This window comes from Dermacentor variabilis, chromosome 2 (assembly GCF_050947875.1).
Source record: "Dermacentor variabilis isolate Ectoservices chromosome 2, ASM5094787v1, whole genome shotgun sequence".
Classification (NCBI taxonomy): Eukaryota; Metazoa; Arthropoda; class Arachnida; order Ixodida; family Ixodidae; genus Dermacentor; species Dermacentor variabilis.
In genome coordinates this window covers 130,999,972-131,023,297 of record NC_134569.1, presented here as the reverse complement: position 1 = coordinate 131,023,297, position 23,326 = coordinate 130,999,972, and the positions used below count along the sequence as shown (strand labels likewise).

At 46.2% G+C, this 23,326-nt stretch overlaps 1 protein-coding gene across 1 annotated transcript in view; it reads left to right on the top strand.

The window, feature by feature from the left end:
* LOC142570447 (uncharacterized) overlaps nucleotides 1-23,326 on the top strand; it is a 133,315-nt gene that overhangs the window by 101,919 nt on the left and 8,070 nt on the right. The window contains exons 9-12 of the mRNA XM_075678831.1: nucleotides 4,417-4,622; nucleotides 6,985-7,093; nucleotides 17,143-17,327; nucleotides 19,905-20,094. Coding sequence (XP_075534946.1) covers nucleotides 4,417-4,622; nucleotides 6,985-7,093; nucleotides 17,143-17,327; nucleotides 19,905-20,094 — 690 coding nt within the window. The remainder of the gene's footprint in view (nucleotides 1-4,416; nucleotides 4,623-6,984; nucleotides 7,094-17,142; nucleotides 17,328-19,904; nucleotides 20,095-23,326) is intronic.

The following is a 23,326-nucleotide window of genomic DNA, read 5'->3' as shown; positions in this document are numbered from 1 at the left end:
ATAGCTGCGAAAACGGCTAGACAAAAGTACTTAGATGAAACCTTAAATAACTTCATTAAAAATCACCTCATAAATTTTGCCACTACCTCAAATCTAGGGTTCCGAAGAAGAGAAACCTATTGCCAACAGAAGACTTAACCAAGGCTACCGAATGTACTAAATTTTTCCAATCAGTTTTCACAGTTGACAATAACACTATCCCAGACAAGGTCGCACAGACAAGCGACATAGGTGAGGTACCGGGTGAGCAAAATACAACGGAAGCGGGTATTCTTTTTTATTACTTAATCTCGACATAAAAACGTCGAGCGGCGCAGATAATATTCCAAATGCTTTTTCAGAAGGTACGCTGAATGGGTTTCCAAATACTCATTGCTAATTTTTATAAAATCGTTGCAAACTTCTGAAGTTCCTCAAGAATGGAAAATTGCTAAAAATTATTCCTATACATAAATCAGGTGATGCTACAAATCCTTCAAACTTCCGTCCTATTTCACTCACTTGTACAGCAGGGAAAATTTTTGAGCATTTAATATTAAAACACATCGTAACTTTTGTTGAAAGTCATTCGGTAATTAATCCTAACCAACACGGATTTAGGAGTGGTTTGTCTACAACAATTCAATTAATAGAGACTATTCATGACCTAGCATTAACAAGCGATAAGCGTGAACAGATAGACGTAATTTTTCTAGGCCTATCAAAAGCCTTTGATCGGGTATCGCATCCAAAGCTAATCCATAAGGGGCAAGGTATTCTGGGATATGGTATTCTTGGAAAATGGTTTAAACATATTTGTCACGACGTCAACAATTCGTTCATTTCTAAGGGCAATCCTCAGACTACGTTGAAGTTTTATCCGGTGTGCCTCAGGGCACCAGTTTTAGCTCCCATTCTCTTCCTTCTTTTTATCAACGACACAGCAAATGGCATTGTTACAACGGTACGCATGTTCACAGATGACTGCATTATTTATAAAGCAATACAGACCAACCATGATCAGGTAATTTTGAATGACGCACTTGAAAATATAGCGGAATGGTGTCAGGACTGGCAGATGGCGCTAAATGCAGAAAAAACGGTCTGTATGACAGTCATGAGAAAGAAAGCACCACTAATCTTTCCATACCAAATTCAGCAAAGACAACTACAAAGGGTTGAAGAATGCAAGCATTTGGGTATCATTATTTCTTCCAATCGAAAATGGAGCAAACACGTGTCATACGTAGCAACAAAATCACTCTCGGCACTTTTTTCCCTCAAACGGTCACTCAGATACGCTTCACCCAATACCAAACTACTCGCGTCCACGTCACTCATTCGCCCCGTTATAGAATACGGCGCTATATGCTGGTTCGCATACACTAAATGTGCGATAGCAAAGTTAGAGAGCGTACAAAAAAAGCATCCAGATTCATTTATAATAAATACCATCATCATGATTCCCCAACTGAACTGCTACGCTTAGCCGGACCCCCAAGAAATAGCGATCGTGCTAAATATCTTAGACTAAAATGCCTGCTCATTCTCCCGAACAATGCTCTTAAGATATACAAAAACAAATTTTTTGTACACGCTAACGCTAGAATTTCAAGAACGAAGCACAATAAACAATTATCTGAGCATAGATTTCACAATGACACCTTCAGGTGTTCATACTGCCCACAAGCTATCAAAGAATGGAATCTGTTACCACAAGAGGTTGTCGATTGTACGACCCTCGATTCTTTTTCGTCTAAGCTGTCTGACCATATCTTTGTTGCTACGTGATGAACTGTGGTTTTTACAATGTGTTACATTGTCACCAAGAATATACATTGTCTATATCGCTGTACGTGTGTATGAATAGGCTTGTTCTTAAACCAAAGCCAAGGCTTCTTGTAAACTATTATCGTTGAACTCTGTGTGAATGATGTATTTTTCGCTTTTATGAATGTACCCTTTCCTGCCAAAGCCTTCGTTAAGGCTAGCAGTATGTACCAAACAATGAAATAATACAACTACGCACTGAACAGCTCAATGTACTTTGAGATGACAAATCAGAGCGCGGCAAAAACATATAAGCACGCGTCATTCTCGGCTACCGGTTGTAGCCGCTGGCCAATCAACCGCAATAGGGAATTACAACACTTACCCGGTCATCTCGAGCGGCGCAGATAAACATAATTGTGTTAGTAAGACCGCTACACCCCAATCGTGGAAATATCTTAAGTCGTCATCTGCGACGGCTGTTTAGGTTTTGTGAATCGGCTTGCGCTTATACTGTTGGCGGAAGTAGTGAAGTTAGCACCTGTAGTACCCTTACACATACGCCTTGTTTTCGGCTTCAGCGCTCGCCTTTGCAGCGGCGGGCATCGCAAGCTTGCGGATCTTACGAACAGTTTTAGATTACCCGCCGTGGTTGCTCAGTGGCTATGGTGTTGGGCTGCTGAGCACAAGGTCGCGGGATCGAATCCCGGCCACGGCGGCCGCATTTCGATGGGGGCGAAATGCGAAAAACCCGTGTGCTTAGATTTAGGTGCACGTTAAAGAACCCCAGGTGGTCAAAATTTCCGGAGTCCTCCACTACGGCGTGCCTCATAATCAGAAAGTGGTTTTGGCACGTAAAACCCCAAATATTATTATATTAGTTTTAGATTTGTAAACACGTATTTCTTTTGCGATTCTTCTTACGCGAAAATTTGTTCGTAACTTCGCTTAGGGAATTCCTCCCCTGAATTCTTTTCCCTAATAGCCGGGGACTGCCCTGCTGCGAAATGAATAGAACATGGCTGCCCGTCGATCGCTCTCGCACAGGCAACTCGGAGCTACCAGTGAGAGTGCATATATTTGCAGATATAACCATTTTTGCCTGGCAGTATAACGTTGTCGAGCTCTTTTAGCGCGTACAAAGCATCGTTCGACCAAATTCGCTGAAGAATTATTTTAGCTGCATTTCTAGCCTTCCGTTGCGCGTCGCCGCAATTTTCTACCAGACAGCAAAAGCTAAGCAAGCAGTAGCGGGCCAATCGCGTAATCTGGCACCAGCTACGTTATCCTGCTACGTACTTTCACTGCGCTAGCCCGGCCTCAACGCAGCCCTCTCCCCTTCTGCATGCTGCTCGCTTCTGGTCAACCAATTTGATAAGATAAACCTGTCAAGCAAGGCAACCCTATCCGCTTTAATGCAAACAAAGGTGACCTCCTGCAAACGAGCAAAGTTTTTCATTGGCCTGTTCTAACAACGCAGCGAGCCTGCGCCCGATGCTGCGCCCGACGTAAATATTACGTCAGGAGATTGGCATAAGAACAGATTGGAATAGTTTCACGCTATGCGTTCCATGGGCGGGTCTCTAATCGGTTTAACACTCTCCGAAGAACGTCATGTTCGATGTAACAAAGGTTACAAAAGCACAACAGTTGCTCGATCGTCTCTTCACAGTTGCATGAATCAGATAGGTGTGTCATACAGAGATGCTGGCTAGGGCAGGAGTACAGGTGATGCTATCTTGCGTACGCTGTGCTGAACCAAAATTCGCATTGCTGTTTCTGAAACGCATAACTGCGTTCTGTTTATGCACTGGCGTAAGCGTTCTGACAGTTACGTGACATTCATTAATTGGTTTTGTTTTCTTACAAGGAAAAGCAATTTCACGCACGAAAGCCTTTATTAAATTTAGTTTGAACACAGCATAACACTGTGGCCATATCGACGAAGCTATACAACACCTCCTTCTTCAGTGCCCAGGGAACTTTAATATGAGGCGTAGCCTAGAGGCTGATTTAACGTTGTTATACAGCCGACCATTGGCTATGAAAAAAAAAGTTACGCCCATGGTCAACAATGGCGCCACAAGAAAAAGCACTTACGGCTTTTAGAATCTTCGAGAAAAATTGAAGGGTATTAGGCTGATACTAAGCCTTCGTAGTTGAGGCCACTAGTGTATATTCTTTTTGTAAGATAATCGTATATGTGTAGCTCACGCCTGATTTTGTTATGTGTTGTTTACCTGTGTTGTTATGCAGAAATACGTAGATGCGTCAGCCGCCTCATCTGCAAAGCTCTCAACTTCATGTTCGTGTTTTCCGACTCTTTTGTGTACTTTCACTTTTTATAAAACTGTGTCCCTCTCTTAGTGTCCTTCTACTCTCTTCTGTGCCTTCCTTTTATGCGTTCGCTTTACTTCAAATGTTTGTGACAGTTGACTGTGTCCAGTGCTTGTCAGCATTTTTCGGGCTTTTAGTTTTGCTTGCGCTGCAAAGAGGAGTAACCAGCGGCAATCCAAGGGGCCAACCTCTCTTTCAGTTACATATACAAAAACAACAACAAAGTTCCACCAAGGCTGGATGTTACTTTCAACAAGCCGCGTGCTCGCAGTTCACTGGTGACAGCTTAGAAGTCTCTATTACGCCATGGAACGTCATTCTCTTACCCAGGCCTTCAAGTCAGCAGGCGTGTTGTTGTGGCTGCTGCACAGGCCGCAGAGCCAGTGGGGTCACGTGGCCGTCTTCTTGGTGACGTGCAGCCAGTACGCATCAAGAGCGTGGACCGCAAGCTTGGCCCTGAGTGTGTTCCTGCTCAAATACTACAACTCTCCTGAACTGACCACGCACGTACGGATTATGTTCTTCGTCGCGTACGGGTAAGCAAACTGAGGTGGGCGCTCGGAGTGCATCCGAAGCGGATGCACACCAGCCCCCATTCATATTTTTTTAATTTGTACACCCATTCACTTTCCAAATTGTCGACAGTAGATGGCGCTGTAATGCAAGCATGGTGGCGCAACCCAAAGCCCCGTTCCAAAGGGGACGCTCATAACAGCCATCCATCTATCCATCCATACGATGGGGAAGAGGGAGCGGAATGCACCTGTAATGAAAGATTGATCACTTTGGGGCTAGAGTAAGTATGAGGTTGTGGAAATGGGCAAGAACTAATAGTGCTGGCGCTAACATTCGTAAAAGGCTATTCTGTGTCTTCAGTCATGGACCTTGTTGGGGGGAGGACGTTAACCAAATGTCGGTGGACCGAATGACACTTGGGGGCCCACGGTAAAACTACAAATGAGGTAGTGTAGGGTGACATGGCTTGGGTTTTCTTTACTTTCCCGAGCACGGCCACTTCACAAACAGAACTGTCATGCACTGCTGCACCTCTGTATTCTTGTTTCGGTGAAACGAAAAATGATGTGACGCAACGTACCATATTTCGTGCTAGCAAAACGAGAAACCGCACACGAAGGAAAAAACGCAATGCACCGTGGTAGCAACTATGGCAGTGCGCTGGTAAACACGAGGTCCCTGGCTCGATTCCCTGGCGTGGCGGAATGCGGAAACGCTCATGCATACCATGCATTGGGTTCACGTTAAAGAAGCTCAGGTGGCCTAAATTATTCCGGATAGCCCCACTATGGCGTGCCTCATAATCTGGTACGCAAAATCCCACGATTTCATTTTAAAATATCTTTATCTGATGTCCTTCAGAAACAGAGAGAGGAGAAAGAGAGAGAGAGAGAAATAAAATATATAAAACATGCCAGACTAAGGAATTAGGTCTAATTCGATCATATGCAGCATTGCAGGCGGCACAATTTTATTATGATGAGATCGCTCAGCCGCTGCCGCTTGACGTGGCTCATACCATGCACGCAGCAAGTTGGTGCAGTTCACATTGCACGCATGACAGAATCTGCATAGTGTACAGCACGCAGATTCACTGCCGCGACTTTCTGACTCGGCACGCGAACTTAGGCGTATTTTAGTATGTAAATTAGGTGCCGGCGTCAGTCGCTTATTGCCCTTTCTGAATCTCAAGGGAAGAGTGCCCAGAAGCTTTAACGAGCCAATATATTTCTGATCCAGTCAGGCAAAGGCGATAGATGAAAGACGACGTGCTTTGTTCAAGAAAGGAGCGCGGAAACGAGCCGCGGGATATTAGACTTCTTTCTTCTCTTCAGACAATGGCTGCGAACGAAAGGAGGAGCGATTCTCGTTCAATATTATGCCGCCACCCGTAAATTGCCTTCTCTAGTTCGAAGATTCGAGAGCTGGACCGACAATGCAATCGGTACGGCGCTCGACACGGAAGCTTTCTGACACCATACCGCGAATTCTCCCTAGGGTCTCGAATACAACAGCTGAGAATGCCAAGCGCCGCTATAACGCGTTTGTGGCATGTGAAATGGATGAAACATCTGTGTCGTATAAGTTTTATAGCTTGGCTTCGGTTGGCGGGTAGCCAACGAAATGGGAGCAATTTGATATTTGCCAAAATGATTCGCGGTCCATATATATATATATATATATATATATATATATATATACGGACCAGGGATTCTGAAATAAAGCTGATTTTCTCCTCTGCCTGAGAATGTAGCTTGGAATTGAAGGCGGCAGACCAAGCTAGATATTGCGAACTTTTCAGTGTACTCGTCAATTTTAGTTTGTGCATGTTAATTACGAAGAAAGTCCATTTTTTCGTTGACCCTGTGGTCCGTATAATTTTGCTCACGGCTGTAAGTATTTCGGACACACTTTGCAAGTAGTGTATAGGTGCATATCCGGTAGAGTATATATCGTCGAATCACGTGCTGTGACTTTGACCTAACGGCGTTGTTTCAACTCAAAGCGCTTAAAGCGGCAACCTTGTGGAATATGTTTCGTTCGTCGTATCGCTATGAATACTGGGGAGCATTATGTAGATGCGGCGAAGCCACACAAAAAATGCGCGTGTCGGAAACATGTTCCGTGTGGAGGCTGCTTGAGGCATTTGTCGGTACACATTGTTAAAAATTTTGCCCCACTGGCGGCTGGGTGAAGTAATTACGATGACGAAATCTGAAGATAGTCGTAGCTACGTATCACATGCTGCACAAAACTTAAATGGAGAGCAGCAAAGGTAGCCTTTCAAAGTGCAGGCTCATATGCGGCTACCTCACTCAGAACACTGACCGTTTCTCTTGTATTTTGCACTGTCATGCTGTCGCACACCCGTTGGCGATCAAGAGTGCCGGTCATCCTGACAGCGGCGGTTATGATCGGCGGCCGCCTTTTGTGCCGGCGCCAAATCAGTGCCGAAGTGGAAGTTCCTCTATTCTTCAACGGTGAATGCGAGGTAAGAGAAAAGCGAGCACTGTATTGCAGTAAGAATATTGAGGTGCTGCAGTTTCTTTGAAGTCTCAGCGATGTTACGTCGGTCATCGTGGGGGTCTGTCCGCGTATAGCACATGCATGCGTTTGTCTGCGATCGGTGGGTGAATTTTCAAGCTTTTGGAGCTTCCGTTTTGCAGCGGGTTTTCCGTCATGCTGTTTTTTGAGATCGAGATTGATGTCATTTATGTGCAGCACAAGCCACGGATAGCAGAACTACTGCAACCGGTCTATGCAACACTTATTAGAGCAAACGATTTCTTACAGTACACTGCTGTTTAGCTTATCTTTCAGTACAGTGGACACACTGCACAACTGCGCGACCACACTAACGTGCTCCGGAAAACATTTCTCATGTCCGTCCCTTGCCCTTGCGATAATGCAGCGTCACCTGGCAATGCAAGAGTTCGTATAACTCCGGGCTCACATGATACATCAACTTCTCTACTGCTTCCCTCGTGGTAATCTTCGGCAGCTATTTAATTTCACTGACTCGCGATACCTTTGTTTACCATCTCTCAGTCGGCTGATGACGCCTGTGGTGTCTGGTGGGTATATTTTCCCCGTTTGGTCTCGTTGGGGCACTGTAGAACCTGTAAAGACTGATACATCAACAGGCCATCGTGTCAGACTAGTCGGCAAATGTTCGCCAACGTTGCACGTTGTCGCCAACGTAGCACGTCAAGGAACACTTCATCATCATCATCATCATCATCATCATCATCATCATCATCATCATCATCATCATCATCATCATGGTTACGCCCACTGTAGGGCAAAGGCCTCTCCCATACTTCAACAACCCCGGTCATGTACTAATTGTGGCCATGTCATCCCTGCAAACTTCTTAATCTCATCCGCCCATCTAACTTTCTGCCGCCCCCTGCTACGCTTTCCTTCCCTTGGAATCCAGTCCGTAGCCCTTAATGACCATCGGCTATCTTCCCTCTTCATTACATGTCCTGCCCATGCCCATTTCTTTTTCTTGATTTCGACTAAGATGTTATTAACTCGCGTTTGTTCCCTCACCCAATCTGCTCTTTTCTTATCCCTTAACGTTACACTCATCATTCTTTCCATAGCTCGTTGCGTCGTCCTCAATTTAAGTAGAACCCTTTTCGTAAGCCTCCAGGTTTCTGCCCCGTAGGTGACTACTGGTAAGACAGCGGAACACTACAGGAACACAGGAACACTACACACAGGCACATAGGACAAGCGGAGTGCCCTGTTTATGCTTGAGTGTCATGTTCCGCTGTAAAGAGAATTCCACTGACAATACATACGTGCTATATGGCCTCGCTCCACGTTTGTGGAAACACGACACGAAAAGCCCGTTCATTATCAAATTTCTAGTGCACGTGAGAAGAAAAAGGAACTGTTTCCGTAATATAGTACTTTTAATCCATGTAGATTAGTTGCGATTGTGTTTGCTTGCAGCATTTCAAGTAGAAACACGCCCCCAAAATTTATTAAGCAAAGTTCCAAGCTTCAGTGCTGCTATATATTCATGTAACATGTTAAGCATTGCTGGTTTCTCAATAGCTGGCTGAGAATATTGAGCATTCGTTCTTAGAACTTGTTTTGTTGATCGATGAAAATTTTGATTTATCTTGTTAAGGATTAGGTAATTGAGCGTTTTATTTGCTTTGACTTCATTTTTTTTTGTGCAGAATACCCATAAGAGCAAATCTAACTTCCAATAGTTTTTAATAGCCACTATAGCCAATTTCCAATAGCTTCCAAATGAGCATGGGAATTTTCGCTTCAGAAGAATTTCTACTAGAAAGCGGCAAGCCATGCCTAGGGAGAAGGCGGCGGCGCGCGGCAATAAGTGGCTTCGCCGTGTCGTATGCTGTAGCGCCAAGCGAGGCGAGACATTTTACGAACGTGAATTCGCTTATTGTCAGGGAAGACTGTTCGGCTGTTTAGCTTACCCTGTAATCGGGAACATCGCGCACCTCAGGCGAGCGAGCGATAACGATATACTGACAAGCACGCGGTTTCTTGGCGCACGCGGGACAAATTTCGCCCAGTAACGTCGCAGGGCACCCGGTGCCGTAGTAAGCGACGAGGAAAGGAGAGCGCTCGCCGCACTCATGGCAGTTGCGCCACCCCCTGTTTTTGTACGAAAATAACGAACTATAGAAGCACAGATTGGCAACCAGTAGTAACTTGTTTTCCTTACCTTCATCTATAAGGGACTGCTTTTCCACTCCAACAGTCGGCAGAGCCGACTACGACAGGCTCGGCGTAGTCCCTTCCTCTGAAGTGGCTCGAGCAGAGGCCGTAGCCGTTATACATCTGCTTCCTTGTCAGCCCTGCCGGGACTCCCCATTTAGCGTCATTTCGCCATGTGTCACATCTGAAAACTGGGCAAAATAGTGCGTGGTCACGATTAAAGAACACTTAAAAGCGAAACCATGTTGAGAGTACGAAGAAGCGACTAAAAGATTCTGCCCTTCTAGGCCCAGGCTGAAGAGTGAAGCGAACCTATGTCGTCATATAGGTAACGCGAACTTCTTCTTGCAATTCAAATCGCAAATGGTGACTGCTACGTATTTGTTTTTTTTTACTTCAGCCGTGTTCATGATCATTCAAAGCTGGTAATGTCACAACAAAATCAGGTCACCGGAATGCTCTAAAGCGTAACCAGTTTGTGCAGCAAGCGTTTAAATACCTTTGGAAGATATAAATTGCAAGTTCTTTTACTCATGAAAAAAAAAAGAAAAGCAACCACTAACATATACTCAAGCGAAATTTCTGTCTGCGCGTCAACTAGCACCAGTCGGCCAAGCAACTTCAGTTTCTTACAACAGCGCAGAAAAATGCGCCGCGCCAAACTAAAAAAAAAAGATATTCACTTGAAAACAAGCACGGATGATCTTTCGTTTCATCCTGTAGCTGTTTTGATAAGTACAGCCCTTGTTTCTTCATAACGACTGCAGAAAACGTGTGCTTACTTCTCGTCCGCTGGGAAACGGAAAAATTTCGCCCTTATGTTGCTCCGCAAGTTGCCACATCACACAGCCGCACAGCACGCCTTCTGTCCTTTCCTCAGTCTTTCCAACGTTGCTAAAACATTCGCAGGCACAGAAAGAAAGCTTAAATTGCAGAGCATGTGAAGAAACTTTGCAGGACTACAAATAAAGTTCTTACCAACCAACCAAATGAAGAAACATGCATGCACGTGCACGGAAAGTGGCAGGAGCAGACGAAGGGAATGGCAGCCGAGGCGATAAGAGCGATAGCGCCGCCCGTTGGTGCAACAAATGAATCCACAAAATAAAGATGTAGGATGCCGAAGAAGAAAATAGCCAAAAGCACCATTTTGTTTCTACACATAATTGCATCACTCCACTTTATTGTTATGCAGTTTGAAAAGATAGAGCCAGATATGGGAAAGTAATTGAATTTTTTCTTTGCCTACCAGTGTCATGGCGACGCTTTATTGTCAATATCGAAACTCGCCCCACTGTCTATACTCTAAGAGTGCTGCATGATAAGCTGACTGGCGATCACAGTCTTGATGGGCGAGGGCTTGTCGATACAGGCGCCCTTTTTTTTTTATTCCGAAGTCTGTTAAGCGTTGGCGTAAGCCACGGGGAATGGAATGTTGCGCGAAAATTGTATAAACGCACAAGCTTTTCTATGACTGATAGAATTGAGTTTTTGAATGCTGCTTAGTTATAATGGACAGACCGATACGCGAAATTATTTAAATATATATTAGCAAACGCATGTAGTTCGACGTTAATTAGGGCGAAATCGCCTCTTGCGTAGTCCAGAATGACATTTTACAGCGAAGTTGTAATTGGCTAGCTGATTCGCCCGTCCATCCGCCCGTATGTCGGTCGCCTTACGTCGAAAACTCCTCCAGTGCTACGCCACGCGCATGCGCGAAAGAGAGAGACGGAGACAGAGAGAGTTACTCGATCCATGACGTCACCTACCTGGCCCGAAATTTCCATTAACAAGGCTGGCGTGATGAAAGCGGCGACGTTAAAATCACTGTTGCCTACTTGAGAGTATCCTTATTAGATTCTATGGCAGTAGGGCGAGGTAACATGACGTTATCGATCGGAGTGAAAATGCCTTGTGCTTTCTAGGTGGTGTTGGATTAGTTGCGCCAGAATTGATGTTGTTGCTCTCCGTCGCAGCAATAGCGCACGCAGTAGTTTCTCTCCGGCTCCGAAATGGGTAGGCCACGCGTCATACGTGCTCCTTAGGAGCAGGCAGCTTTCGATCAGCAATGCCGTGAGCAGAACCGGGAACGAGCTCATCTAAGCCCTGCCGATGCTGCAGCTCGGACACAAGAACAGGCTCATGCAACCGAGCGTAAGCAGCAACCGCGTACCGAGGATCCGGCAGCCTAACAAGCCGTCGTTTAATGAACCGTCGAGATTAACCCAGTGATAAACACCAGGGCCGCACATTTCAGCTTCACTAGTTAACCATCTATGCGGAGTGCTTGAGGGGCGATTTTTAGCGTTGGCCTGTCGCAGGCTGCAGACATCACACGCCAAATGAAGAATGCAATGATCGCTTAATTAGCCCAAGCCAATGAGTTGGCGGAGAAATAGTGAGAGGTGATGTGGCACGATTCTTGTGTTTCCGCAAAAGCAGGAAACCTGGTTGACTGCAGTTGGTGCATGGCTTATAGAGCGGGATTGTTACGCTGAGTCATTGATTCATCAGCTGAGTCATCGAAAGAGGTAGCGGTGGGTCGGCTATTGTTTGTTATTTGAAGTACACTGGAAACCTTGTTTGTTTCCTTTGCTGAGTGTCAAGAAGTAGCAGGTGCCGCAATAAAGGCGCCAACCTCTCCTAATATTCATTTCATTAATAAAAAAAAGAGGGGAGTACACAAAGCACTGTTTATTTATAAACAGCTTCTCATACCACAAAGTGAATTCGCTACCGCTAGCTTTCCCAAAGTCAAGAAGCTTGTTTAATCAGTAGCTTTCTTTAGTTGCTTAACCCATTATGGATGGTTGGTGTCTCTCGCTATGTGTACTGAGAGGGTGACATATTGCACGAGGGTGAGAGTAGGAAAGTACAAGGAAGCGCAGCCGTGAATGGGGAGGAACCAAAACACGCTATTGAGGATCGCTTGTGATGACGTCACCTAAATAAGGTAGGGACGATGAAAGGAATGTGCGCGCCTAACGAAGAAGCGCGCCCCAGCGTCATCATCAACATGTGCGCAAGGCGTGAGTCAGGTCACGCTTCAAGTAAATACGCGGGTTAGGTACTCTAGCTTGGCGTCGCACCACACCGTCATCGCCAAGACGTGCACAGGTGTTGTACTTCGCGTGGGTTTCAAACGCTCGCATATCAACGCCCCTGCGTCTTGAAGTGAACAGACATCGCGTTGCCGCTTACTGCGTTGGCTGATGAACCTAAAGCCGCTTGATGCTGCTGTCGTCCTGGACTTGTGCTTAGTCCTTGGAAATTATGTTGTGTGCTGATGATATCAGGCAAGATCAAAAAAGGGTTTGTTGTATTATGATTAGGCGCACTCAAAAGTTGTTAAGAGAGGGAATTACGTTGAATTGTATTAGATCCGCACTCGAACAGTCATGCGAACACCAACAAGCTCAGAGCGTGAAGAGCCAAGTTTTGAGGCTCCAGCAAGCGGGTTTTCCAAATGAAACCATCGCATCTGTTGTTCAATGCCTTATTGGTGAAGTAAGGTCAGATGCACGGAGCAGGCAATCTGAGAGAGAACGGCCAAGTCAGCTTGTGGTGGTTCCTTATTTGCACAACCTCTCGCATCGCTTGAAGAAAGTGGCTGGAAAGTGCGGCGTTCCCATAGTCTTCTCCGTCCCTTAGAAACTGACACGTAATTGCCGCGCAGTGAACCGTGCCGCACTTCGCAAAAGTGCGCCAAAAAAGCATGTTGCGCCTCTTGTCAGCTGCCAGAAGGAGGTGGTACACCGAATTCCGCTCTCTTGTGGCAAATGTTAAATCGGCCGGACTGGTCGGTGTGTTAATGACCGCTTGAGAGAGCACCGAGCAGACGTGCTCGGTGCTCTGGTAGCGGGGGAAGGGGCGTGGTCTGATCATTGCAAAAGGCGCCCATGTAGGCCAGTGTACAGAGACACTTGCATACTCGGGAGTTTCAAGGCTCAAAAGGAGAGGGAATTGATTGAGGCATTTTGCATAAAGAAAGAAGGAGACGGTTGCATTAGCACCGCGTAGCTTAATTTATCGCGAAAAGAAGAGACATATTTGCAGAATAAGTATCGAAGTCCGCGGATATGAAGACTGTAGAAAGTGTTATAGCTTCGTTAGAAATGTGTCTTTAATCTTGTGCAGATCAGGACTTTCAGTAGTGAAGTGAGACATGATGATCTGCTTTGTGCTGAAATAGTGCGCTGTGCAAATATCATTTCTAATGTCTGTGCGCAGAAACTGCTGCTCGTGTAATTTATTACGCAGTAAAGCTCAGTTGAAGTTCCCCAACTCACCTGTGTGCATTCTTTCTGTGTCCTGTCCTCAAAACGCGCCGTTATAACCATGTTCCATCAAGCCCGCAACCAACTAGCCCATCTAAGTCTGTTAAACACATTAGAATTCTCGGTTTCTCGCATGAGGATCTTGCCATCCGAAACCTAGGCAAACTTCCACTGTTTCTCACGCCTGAAGTGACTGGTGTTGTGAAGGAAGACTTTGTTTTCCAGGCAAAGGTGTTCTTTTCTATATATTGGGTCATATCCTTCAAGTCCAATCATCGAGCTACTGAGTCATGTTCTCTTAGCAGCCTGCAGAAGCTTATCCTATGTGCGTCTGGAGACAAACTTTACAAGAATGTTAGGAGTTCCTGTACTCTTCTCTGTGTATAGTATCGAGCTCATCAAATGTGAAATCCAAGTTTAGGCAAGTCACAACCTTGGCGATTACCTGGTATGGGTTTTCTACTTCTGTTTTGGCACCCCTTTTATCTCAACATTGTTTTTACTATGCTATAGTTTTTTGAGTTGCATGTTAGTCTCCTTAAGCTGCTTTGCAAGCCTCTGAATCTCTCGTTGGTATTCAACATTCTGCTTTTTGATTACCCTCTGCTCTTTCCTTAATTGAAGTTGGAGCTTTATCGCTCAAAGCTCTCACTAGCTCTGTCAGAGCCTCAGATTTGTCGGCCGCCATTGTTCAAACTTGACGAAAGACAGAAAGCCACAATAAGACTCAAAAGCAAAAATAACACCTAATGCAGGATGCTACAAATAAAATACCCAATTAGGATCAGACCGGTGGCCAGAAATAGGACGATTATTCCAACTAAAATAAATTTGGAAAAACCCACCTGCAGTATGTAGAAGTGGCTGTTAGCAGGCGCTGAATTACGGCTGCAAGATCCACTCTGATGGATGAAAACCAATGCTCCTTGATCGTATAAGCGATGTGGACGCCCCCGGGTGCTCTTGCACTGACGAAAGCATCACGTGGTGTCTCCTTCTACAGGTGTTGATGAAGCCGATGATCGTTGTCCACAGTGCTATCTCCCGCAGGGCCCACAGCCGACATTTACCGTGGAGCGTCCAATAATCGCAGTTTGTGGTTGTACTGGTTGTACTTTCAGTATGCAGAAGTGGCGGTTAGGAGGCGGTGAATCACGGCTGCCAGATCCGCTCCGATCTGGCAGCCGACGATCGACGGCAGTCCCCGGCGCATTCGTTGTGCTTGTGGGTCACTTGTTTTCCTGAGCACAAGTTCGCCCATCGCAGAGCTAGCTTACGTCATTTGCAGTTGCGCAAACGCCTCTTTCTTTCCCCTTCGCTTCAACGTTACAATATGGGCGCATAAGGTGCGCCATGGAACACGGCATCACATGGAGATATGTAGCAAGGTGACACAAGAATACTATAGTCCACTTTCACAACTACCTGCGATGGTTCCTGCTACATTTTTTTAAGTGTCTCAAAAGACTTCGTTCACCGGCGCATTCAGCTTTTCTCAGAGACCGTGTTCATGATCATGGCCATGTATTTGCTTCCTTTTTATTTGTGGCGTCGGTGCTTGTATATGTGGCCTGGGCGGGATTCAGCGCCGAGCAACCCTCTCTTAGCGTCGCGTTGCTCTTGACGACATCGCAAACACGCTGGGGGACAACCGGCGGTGCCTACGTCTAAAATCTGTCAGAAACTTGTTCCTCGGGGCTCGAGATTAAAGTATTAGAGATAGTGGTATCAAGCCGCTGCCCCTGTGACCGCGTGTCTGTGGCTCCTGTAGGAATGCAATATTGCACGCGTTGTGAGGTTTAAGTGCCGCTGAAGCGCGACAGGCAGGTGAAAATTATTGCCGAGCACATTGTGACTGCGTTGTTAGCGCAGGTTCTGGACGTTCAAATCTCGGCCATGGTAATTCACTTGACTATATCGTTGACGTGGCGACATACACGAGAAAATCAACAATGCTAATGAAAAAGGAAAAGAGAAATATGGTCGAAACAATCAATGGTGATTGTAAAAGACAATTATTTTCCTTCAAATCCACCGATATTCCGCTGATCGGCAAAGGACGAAGCAAGCTAGGACAAGCGAACCACAAATCCGGGGACAGAATAGCATGATACTCAGTAACTACACCACATATCTTATTATGACCCACATGACCGCGGAATACACTGTCTCGGGTATCAGGTCAAAATTCATTACTCCGCCTCCGGTACTCGCTGAATATACAATGCGTTCGGGATTGGCCCAGTTTACTCGAGGAGAAATCGGCTGAGCCGACGGGGACAAAGGCAAAAAAAAAAACTTCGCTTTCATAAAGAAATTGCGCACTTTATGGGGAAGATTTGTTGCTGTGCGAAAATTTAGGCATGGTATCCTGTTTCGTTGCAAAATTACGTAAAGAACACACTCAGGCACCGGCACAACAGTAGTGCTAGTGCAAACGGCTCTATATAAGCTCATTGGTTATACACATAGCACGTCTCATCTCTCAGCTTTTGTGGTCAGAGACCAACCAATTTATTGCAGGATTGGAGTGATGAACAACAATAGCGAACGCTTAAGAATACCCCCCCGAAACTTCTTCGCACCTTCTTCATTTGTCGGAAAGGCAAACACTGTCTGCCGCATTGCGACGCCTGGACGATCGGCCGTTGTCCGTGCAGGCGATACTCGAAGACCGCCCCCCTCGCTCATCGGCCCACAAACACTGGCCCACAAGGGCGACCGGTCTGCGTAGACGCCTTTGAATTGATGAGGCCCTTCACGTGTGCGAGCGAACTCACCACGTCTCTCCCCCCCCCCCCCCCCCACTTCTCTCTCTATATCATCTTTCCATTCCCCCTTCCCCGTGCCCCAGTGTAGGTTAGGCAACCAGACGCATTTCCGGTTTAAATCCCTGCGTTCTCTCTCTCTTTATTTCTCCCTCCCCTTCCTCTTTCTTCGTTTGTGTTCCCCGGGCTGGCCTTAATACCGTTCGTTCGCTGCTTACGTGCTCGATTGTGTGAGGAGCGTGCTCACTTCGTTGATTGCACGACTGTCTATCGTTTCGCTGTATTATCATTCTTGCAAAGTCGTCGTTTTGTTTACGTCTCCTTTCAGCCATAAGCGTTCCTTCAACGCTGCAATCACTCAGCCATGCACCTGTTCTTTTCATGTGATCGCATGTCCCTTGCGCGAAGGCGATATCGCGCGTATACACGCACCCATGACATAAAACAATTCGATGCATTTCTAACCCACGGCCACGCCTCGTGCCAACTGTGCGATTCTGCAGATCTCCGCATTACGGCAATTCGAATGACAAAGAATTGCGAATCTGGAATATTTAATCGCCCTTGCGTACAATAGGCACACTGCACGTGCCTCTGAAGAAAAGTAATGAGATGTAAAAACGGGGTGGGTTCAAGGATTTGCGGGCTTCATGACTCAAAAACAAGAGGTAAGCGAAATAATTAAATAAAACACTGACGAGGATATAGTAGCGCGGCGTCTTGTTCGTCATGTGGGCGCCCAGATCGAAACTCATTAGCGTCTGTCATTGCTGATCTTCTCGTCACAGGCCGTCGCATCTGTCGTCCTGCTAAGTGTCTGCGCAGCACTGATAGCACTCTGTCTTTTGCAACACGCCTATGAGCGAGCGCTGAAGACGTCTTTCTTTGAGTGCTGCTGCTGCTGCCGTTCGAGAAGGGGCTTTGGGGCTGGACCTGAGGACCAGTGCTATGAAAAGGCACCGCCTGCTAGCAAGTGAGTATTGACGGAGAATGTGTTTGGCAGAAATTAGTTGTCGGCGAAAATAGACTGAGCGATTTGGAGACTTTGAGAGACAGAGAGAGAGAGGAAAGGAGATTACAACTAATTTGTGTTTCACATAGATCTTTGGAAAGAAGCTGCAGCTAATGGGCTTCTCCGGGACCTCTGGTCGATTACGTTCAATGAAAGCACAATTTGGTGGCGATCATTTACACCGATTGTTTCACACGATGCATCTTTCGCACGGTGCATATTTATTTTCTTTTTCGGGCGCGCACGTGCGTGGAAAGAATGTATAGTTATGTATAGTGCGATCACTTGATCGTGGTAGCTGAAGTACTAGAAAACGTGGGAGATATCTAAAAAACCTGAGCAGAGACTAGAAGAACACGACACTGCGTCGCATATATCCACTCCCTTCTTGCTTTTCTCCAGCTGCTTTCCACGTTTTCTATATGATGCAGCCAACCAGCCCAAATTCGGACCCTTTTGCTGAAGTGTTATAGTAGACGTCGAATAAATACTCAGCTATTGCCGTAACCTCGTCGCGACCTCGTAATAATCTACTAATTATTTAGCTATCACGATGAGGTCATGGTCATCACGCAGTAAGTTAACCTCCTGCGCGTGCGCACGAGAAGTGAGAGATGCACCATGAGGAACAGTCGGCGCAACTGACCGCCATCCCACTCGGCTTTCCTAGCTGCATAGAAATTCTTCTTAACATTCTATAGACGTCATACTAAGTTTCTGAATCTGAAAGTTTCTGAAAAGCTACTGAATTTCCAGTAATACATTTGCAAATAACTGTTAGCACATACCATTTATTTATTGTTACTCTCCATGTCTTTCTGTTTACGCAATGTTCTCGACATTCTGTATCCGCATATTTAATAAATAGGCTATGCTTGCGACGTAACTGCTGCGGCACCGGTCGGTTATGAATATTGATAGGCATCAGTTTCGCGAACAAGTAGTGCAGGTAAGTTATTAATCAACAAAACATTGTTTGCAACTTCTTGAATTCAACGGTTATGATGAATACTTATATTAGAAACTTGATGGCTTACATCCCAGAACATGCGAGCAGATGACACCCGACATCGGGGCAGGACACCACCATGCTCTGGAAACAGGGAACAACAAAATTTTTCAGTGGGTTCCTGCTCCCCGTGGCACCGTCGGCAATCACTTTGCTGACAGGGCTGCCCGGTCGGCCCACGAAGAAAGCCAGACGCGCCCGATGCCTTTGGCGAGCACGGATGCTTCCAGCGAACTTTGTCTGCTTGCACGCAAAAAGTCACAAGCTCTCTGTAGAGACTGCTTCCAACCATGAATTCTTGTTCTCTTGCCCAGGCTGCTCAATAATATTCAACCCTACTCTTTTACACTCTTTTCGGTTAAATTTCTCTGTCATTTGTTGCAATTCATACCCAGTGTTGCTGAACAGGACAGTGTTATCTGAAAACCGTAGTCTGCTGAAATATTCGCCGTTGAACCTCACTTTTAATCCTTCTTAATCTAATAGCTTGAATACTTTCAAGATTGCAGGGAATGGCATTGGAGAGATTGTGCGTCCTGTCCTGACTCCTTTTTGGATCACTATATCTCTGCTTTTCTTGTGGAGAATTTGAATTGAGGTACAATAAGGAATTAATAACAAACTTTTTGTTAATTACTTGCCGGCTTGATCGCGAAAATTTTTTCCGCCAAGGCACCCAAATCACTTGTGCAAGCAGCCCTTGCGTAGATAGCACTGCACATTTCATTGATATTTGTGATAGTTTAACTATGCCGACCTTGTATACCGTATTTTACGGTACACTTAGAAAGATTGCTCACCACTGCAAGAGCCCTTGGACCATGCAATGCCGTAGCTTCAACCTGCCCACCGGGCATAATTTCCAGCAGCTGTGGGTGGGCCACTTTATTGTTAACTTGTCCGCATGCTTCGTGAAAGCTGATCGCAACAGCGTCCTGCGGTAACGTGCTCGCCGCTAGCGAACGGCTATGTTGAAGAAAACGAGTAACAGCGCTGAACAAGGGCACGTGACTGAGACAGACGAAGCGCTCAGTCACAGCGCTGTTACTCGTTTCCTTAAGACATGTATCAACAAGCCCAAGTTAGCACCTTATTGAAGTCTATGTTGACTTGTTGACCACCGTATTGGCTCTATGCATGCCTATTTTTAGCGCCTCCGCATCCAGAAATTTTACACCTCCTCGGTCGGCTGTGACTCGGGATATTAGGGTATAGACAGACAACTCACGAAGGGCCCTCACGTGTGTTCAACTGCGACGAACGAGAAGGAATAATTGAGAAACACGCGGTGTAAGAGACATGGGCTCCATTATTTTTTTTTAATTAATGCACGACGCGAACTTTGTGGTAGAAATCTTTCTTTCATAATAGCGCTAATTGTTGCTCGTAATACTGATTATAGCCACCCCAAGTACGCCTCTCTGAAACTGCGGGCATTTCCAGTGAATGAATCAGACAAAGTACGCGAATATGAATGACCTAATGAAGTTGATAACACGCATCACTTGTCTTGTTTCCCCCTCGCGCAGGTACGACGCAACACTTGACAAGAGAAACCTACTTGGAACTACAGCGCGGGTTCGCTTCAACTTGCCGCCTTCTGGACACGTGTCTTGTCCCGGAAAAGACGACGGCGCTTCTGTGAAGGCGTTCGAAACTGAAGGCGACGTGCGGGGATTCACGCTTCTGATAGCAGTGCTCTTCATTTCAATATTGATCGTAAGTTCAGTTAACCTCCTCCGTATAGTCAATGGATAGATGGATGCATGCAAAACTTTAATGAATTTCCTGAGGTACACATAGGCAATATAGGTCCGTATAGGCAATAAGCGAGCTCATTTAGCGAAGCAACCAATTCAAAAAAGGCCCTGTGCAGTTAACTATTACGAATAATTGTGCATTATTCGTTTCCTTTGCTGTAATTAGCGGACATGCATTAGCGGGAAGCGCTAACATCGCAGTGGGAAATGTATTGTTGAAACCCAATCAAACGAAATGGACGGAATCGCTTCGGTAATGACACCTTTGTAATTTTTTTCACTGCGATTTTTCTTTGTCGGGTATAGACTGCACGGAAAGAGAATAGTTCTACCGTAATTAAAGGCATGTTTCGCCTCCTTTTTCTTGTGCGCCCTACGTGGTTAAAATGAAACGTTTCAATAAGGCTGAAGCTCATTACTGACGAAATTGTTTCGGTAATGGAAGACGTGGGGCGGATATTGTTTTCCACAGGCGGCATTTCTCACAGTAGCATTAGTCCCATGGCGCTTAAGTCAGTTTCATATGCGTGGCATGCTTTCATTCGGATAGTAAATGACCTTTCATTAAGAGGGTAGCTGGGCGGAAGGAAGAGATTTGAGACTGCTCAATGAGGCGCCCGTTGTTTCGTGCCTGTTGCTTCTTTACTTAATGAGCATGCTTATTCTCCAAGAGAAGGTGACCGACTTACGCAAATTTTTCTTGCACTTGTTCAATGTTTAGTCCCAGAATTTAACAATTCCGAATCACAGTCGAACCCGGATATAACGGGCCCACATAAAGCCATTGATTCTCTATATCGAAAACGCGAAACTTGCTGATCAATACTGCTCAAGCCATGTAGGCGCCTCATAACGAACAGGATAGCGCATACATTGAATCGTCACTTACAGCGCATACATAGACGAGGGACAAAAAGGACGACGAAGACAAGCGCTGTCTTTGTCGTCCTTTTTGTCCCTCGTCTAAGTATGCGCTCTAAGTGACGATTGATACCATGGAATACCAACTAGCCCGTACCCAAACCTTTCTTCATACATTGAAGTCGGGGTGTCTGCTGCGCTGGTGCCAGAGCCATATTGCAGCTTGCATGCCGCGAGAGCAGCGTTTAGTCATTTTATCTTACCGTGTTCTTTATTTTCATAATTTTTGTTTTCTGCGCTTTCTGCGGAGGACACACAGCAACTGCACTGTGCCGACGTTCAGGCACGTGAACGGGAGCAGGTCAACACAACCTGGCCTACCGACAACGCCAGTCTCAACGACGTTGAGCAACTGTTCCAGGCACAAGCAAACATTTCTGCCTACTACATGCGTGGAACTTAATTGAAGTCATAGCGCCGATAAATTGATGCAACGAACCAACTAGCCCAAAGATCTGCAATGTGAGATATAACTTTCGGTAAATCTAATCCTTCGTTGCTTCTTTCCTTCACCGTCAATAGGAAATCTGTATATAATGAAAGCATAGCGAAATCTTTATGTTTAGGTTCGTTATAGACGAGTTTCGGTATAACGAACTGCACAATATCGGGAGCTTTTTTTTTTTTTAGCGCGTAAAGCTGTTTCTCATAACCGAACTCGACTGTACGACTGTGGCTTAGATGGACTGTGTGTTGCACTCTGGGCACTCTGAATGCATTGCCTAACCCCTCCCCCCTTTTTTTGTGCGTTCACTTACAGCACTTTCAGGTGGGCGCGAAAGAACGTTAGCTATGTAAACTCGCCTCCACTCTCGCGTGCTCTGTTCAGCTACGACGCAACTTCCTGAAAAAGTTAGTCACAGCACGCACTTATGTGGCAGTCTTATTCAGCAGGACCTGCTTCACATTATCTTGTTTGTCTCCCAGTTGCACCAGCGACAAGGCCGATTGAGCAATATTTGAGCAGGTCACTCTGTGTTTTCGAAAAGCGTGGGCTCAAAGCGTGCGGCTGCGGGTCGTTTCAGCGTTAGGCTGCGCTGCTTATTGCTTAATAAACTGCGCACGCACGACCAACGCTCCCTTTACGTGGTCTTGTTTTTGAACGGTGGACAAAACGTGTCACGCGTACAACGTGCAGCTGTGCTTTCGTCTATCGGCTTGCGAACAAATGGTAACCAGCTGAATTGGGTTCTCGTTGCATAATTCGACAGAGTTCATATACCGAAAGCGACGAGTAGGCAGTCAATCGAAGACAGACAGACAGACAGACAAGAAACTTTAATTGGTCCGAAGGGACTACGTTGTCGTAGTCGCGGGCCGCACCCGCGCCGGGGGCGGAAGACCAATAAATTATAACTTATAATAATAATATTTGGGGTTTTACGTGCCAAAACCACTTTCTGATTATGAGGCACGCCGTAGTGGAGGACTCCGGAAATTTTGACCACCTGAGGTTCTTTAACGTGCACCTAAATCTAAGCACACGGGTGTTTTCGCATTTCGCCCCCATCGAAATTCGGCCGCCGTGGCCGGGATTCGATCCCGCGACCTCGTGCTCAGCAGCCCAACACCATAGCCACTGAGCAACCAGGGCGGGTAAAAATTATAACTTAGTGTGATTGCAATCGTATGTGCGTGTTATTGTCTGTGCAGTAAAAGGAAAAAAAAAACACTGCCTCCACAGCTGATGCTGAAAAAAACGATTGCAAGGATCGATTGCCCCCGCAGGATCCGCAGACGAGAAGCCACAGCGACTGTGGCTGACGTCAGAGGGTGGCGCTGGCGCGAGTGAGTTTATTAGCGGCCGCGCTATGGTGCCAGACAATGGTGCGCAGCATCGTGTCCGCGTCTTCCCTTTTCTCCCCTCTCTCTTTCTCCGGTCCTTCGCTTTTGGAGGGAGAATTCTGACAGCCCCTGTCCACTGCTTATTCCTCTGCGAAAGTGGGGGATCAACAGTTTGGCAGCGGCTTACCAGCTGCTCGTTAGTGGAAAATATCGAGCACGTTGCTCAGCACCGCGAGCAGGCCTTGCTGCGACCTGAGGGAGAGAAAGGAAAGTTATGAAGGTCAACCAGATAGGCGTCTGGTTTACTCTCCTTCATCAGCGGAAGTGGTTGAAGAATAGATGAAAGAGTGAAGGAGCACGAGAAGAAGGAGGGAGGCATTAGCAGACTGCACGAGCGGGGTACCCGTGAAGATTAAGATCGACCCCCGAGGGCAGCCCATTTCAGAAATAGCAAAAATACCCGCGTTAATTTGTGACCCTGCGAA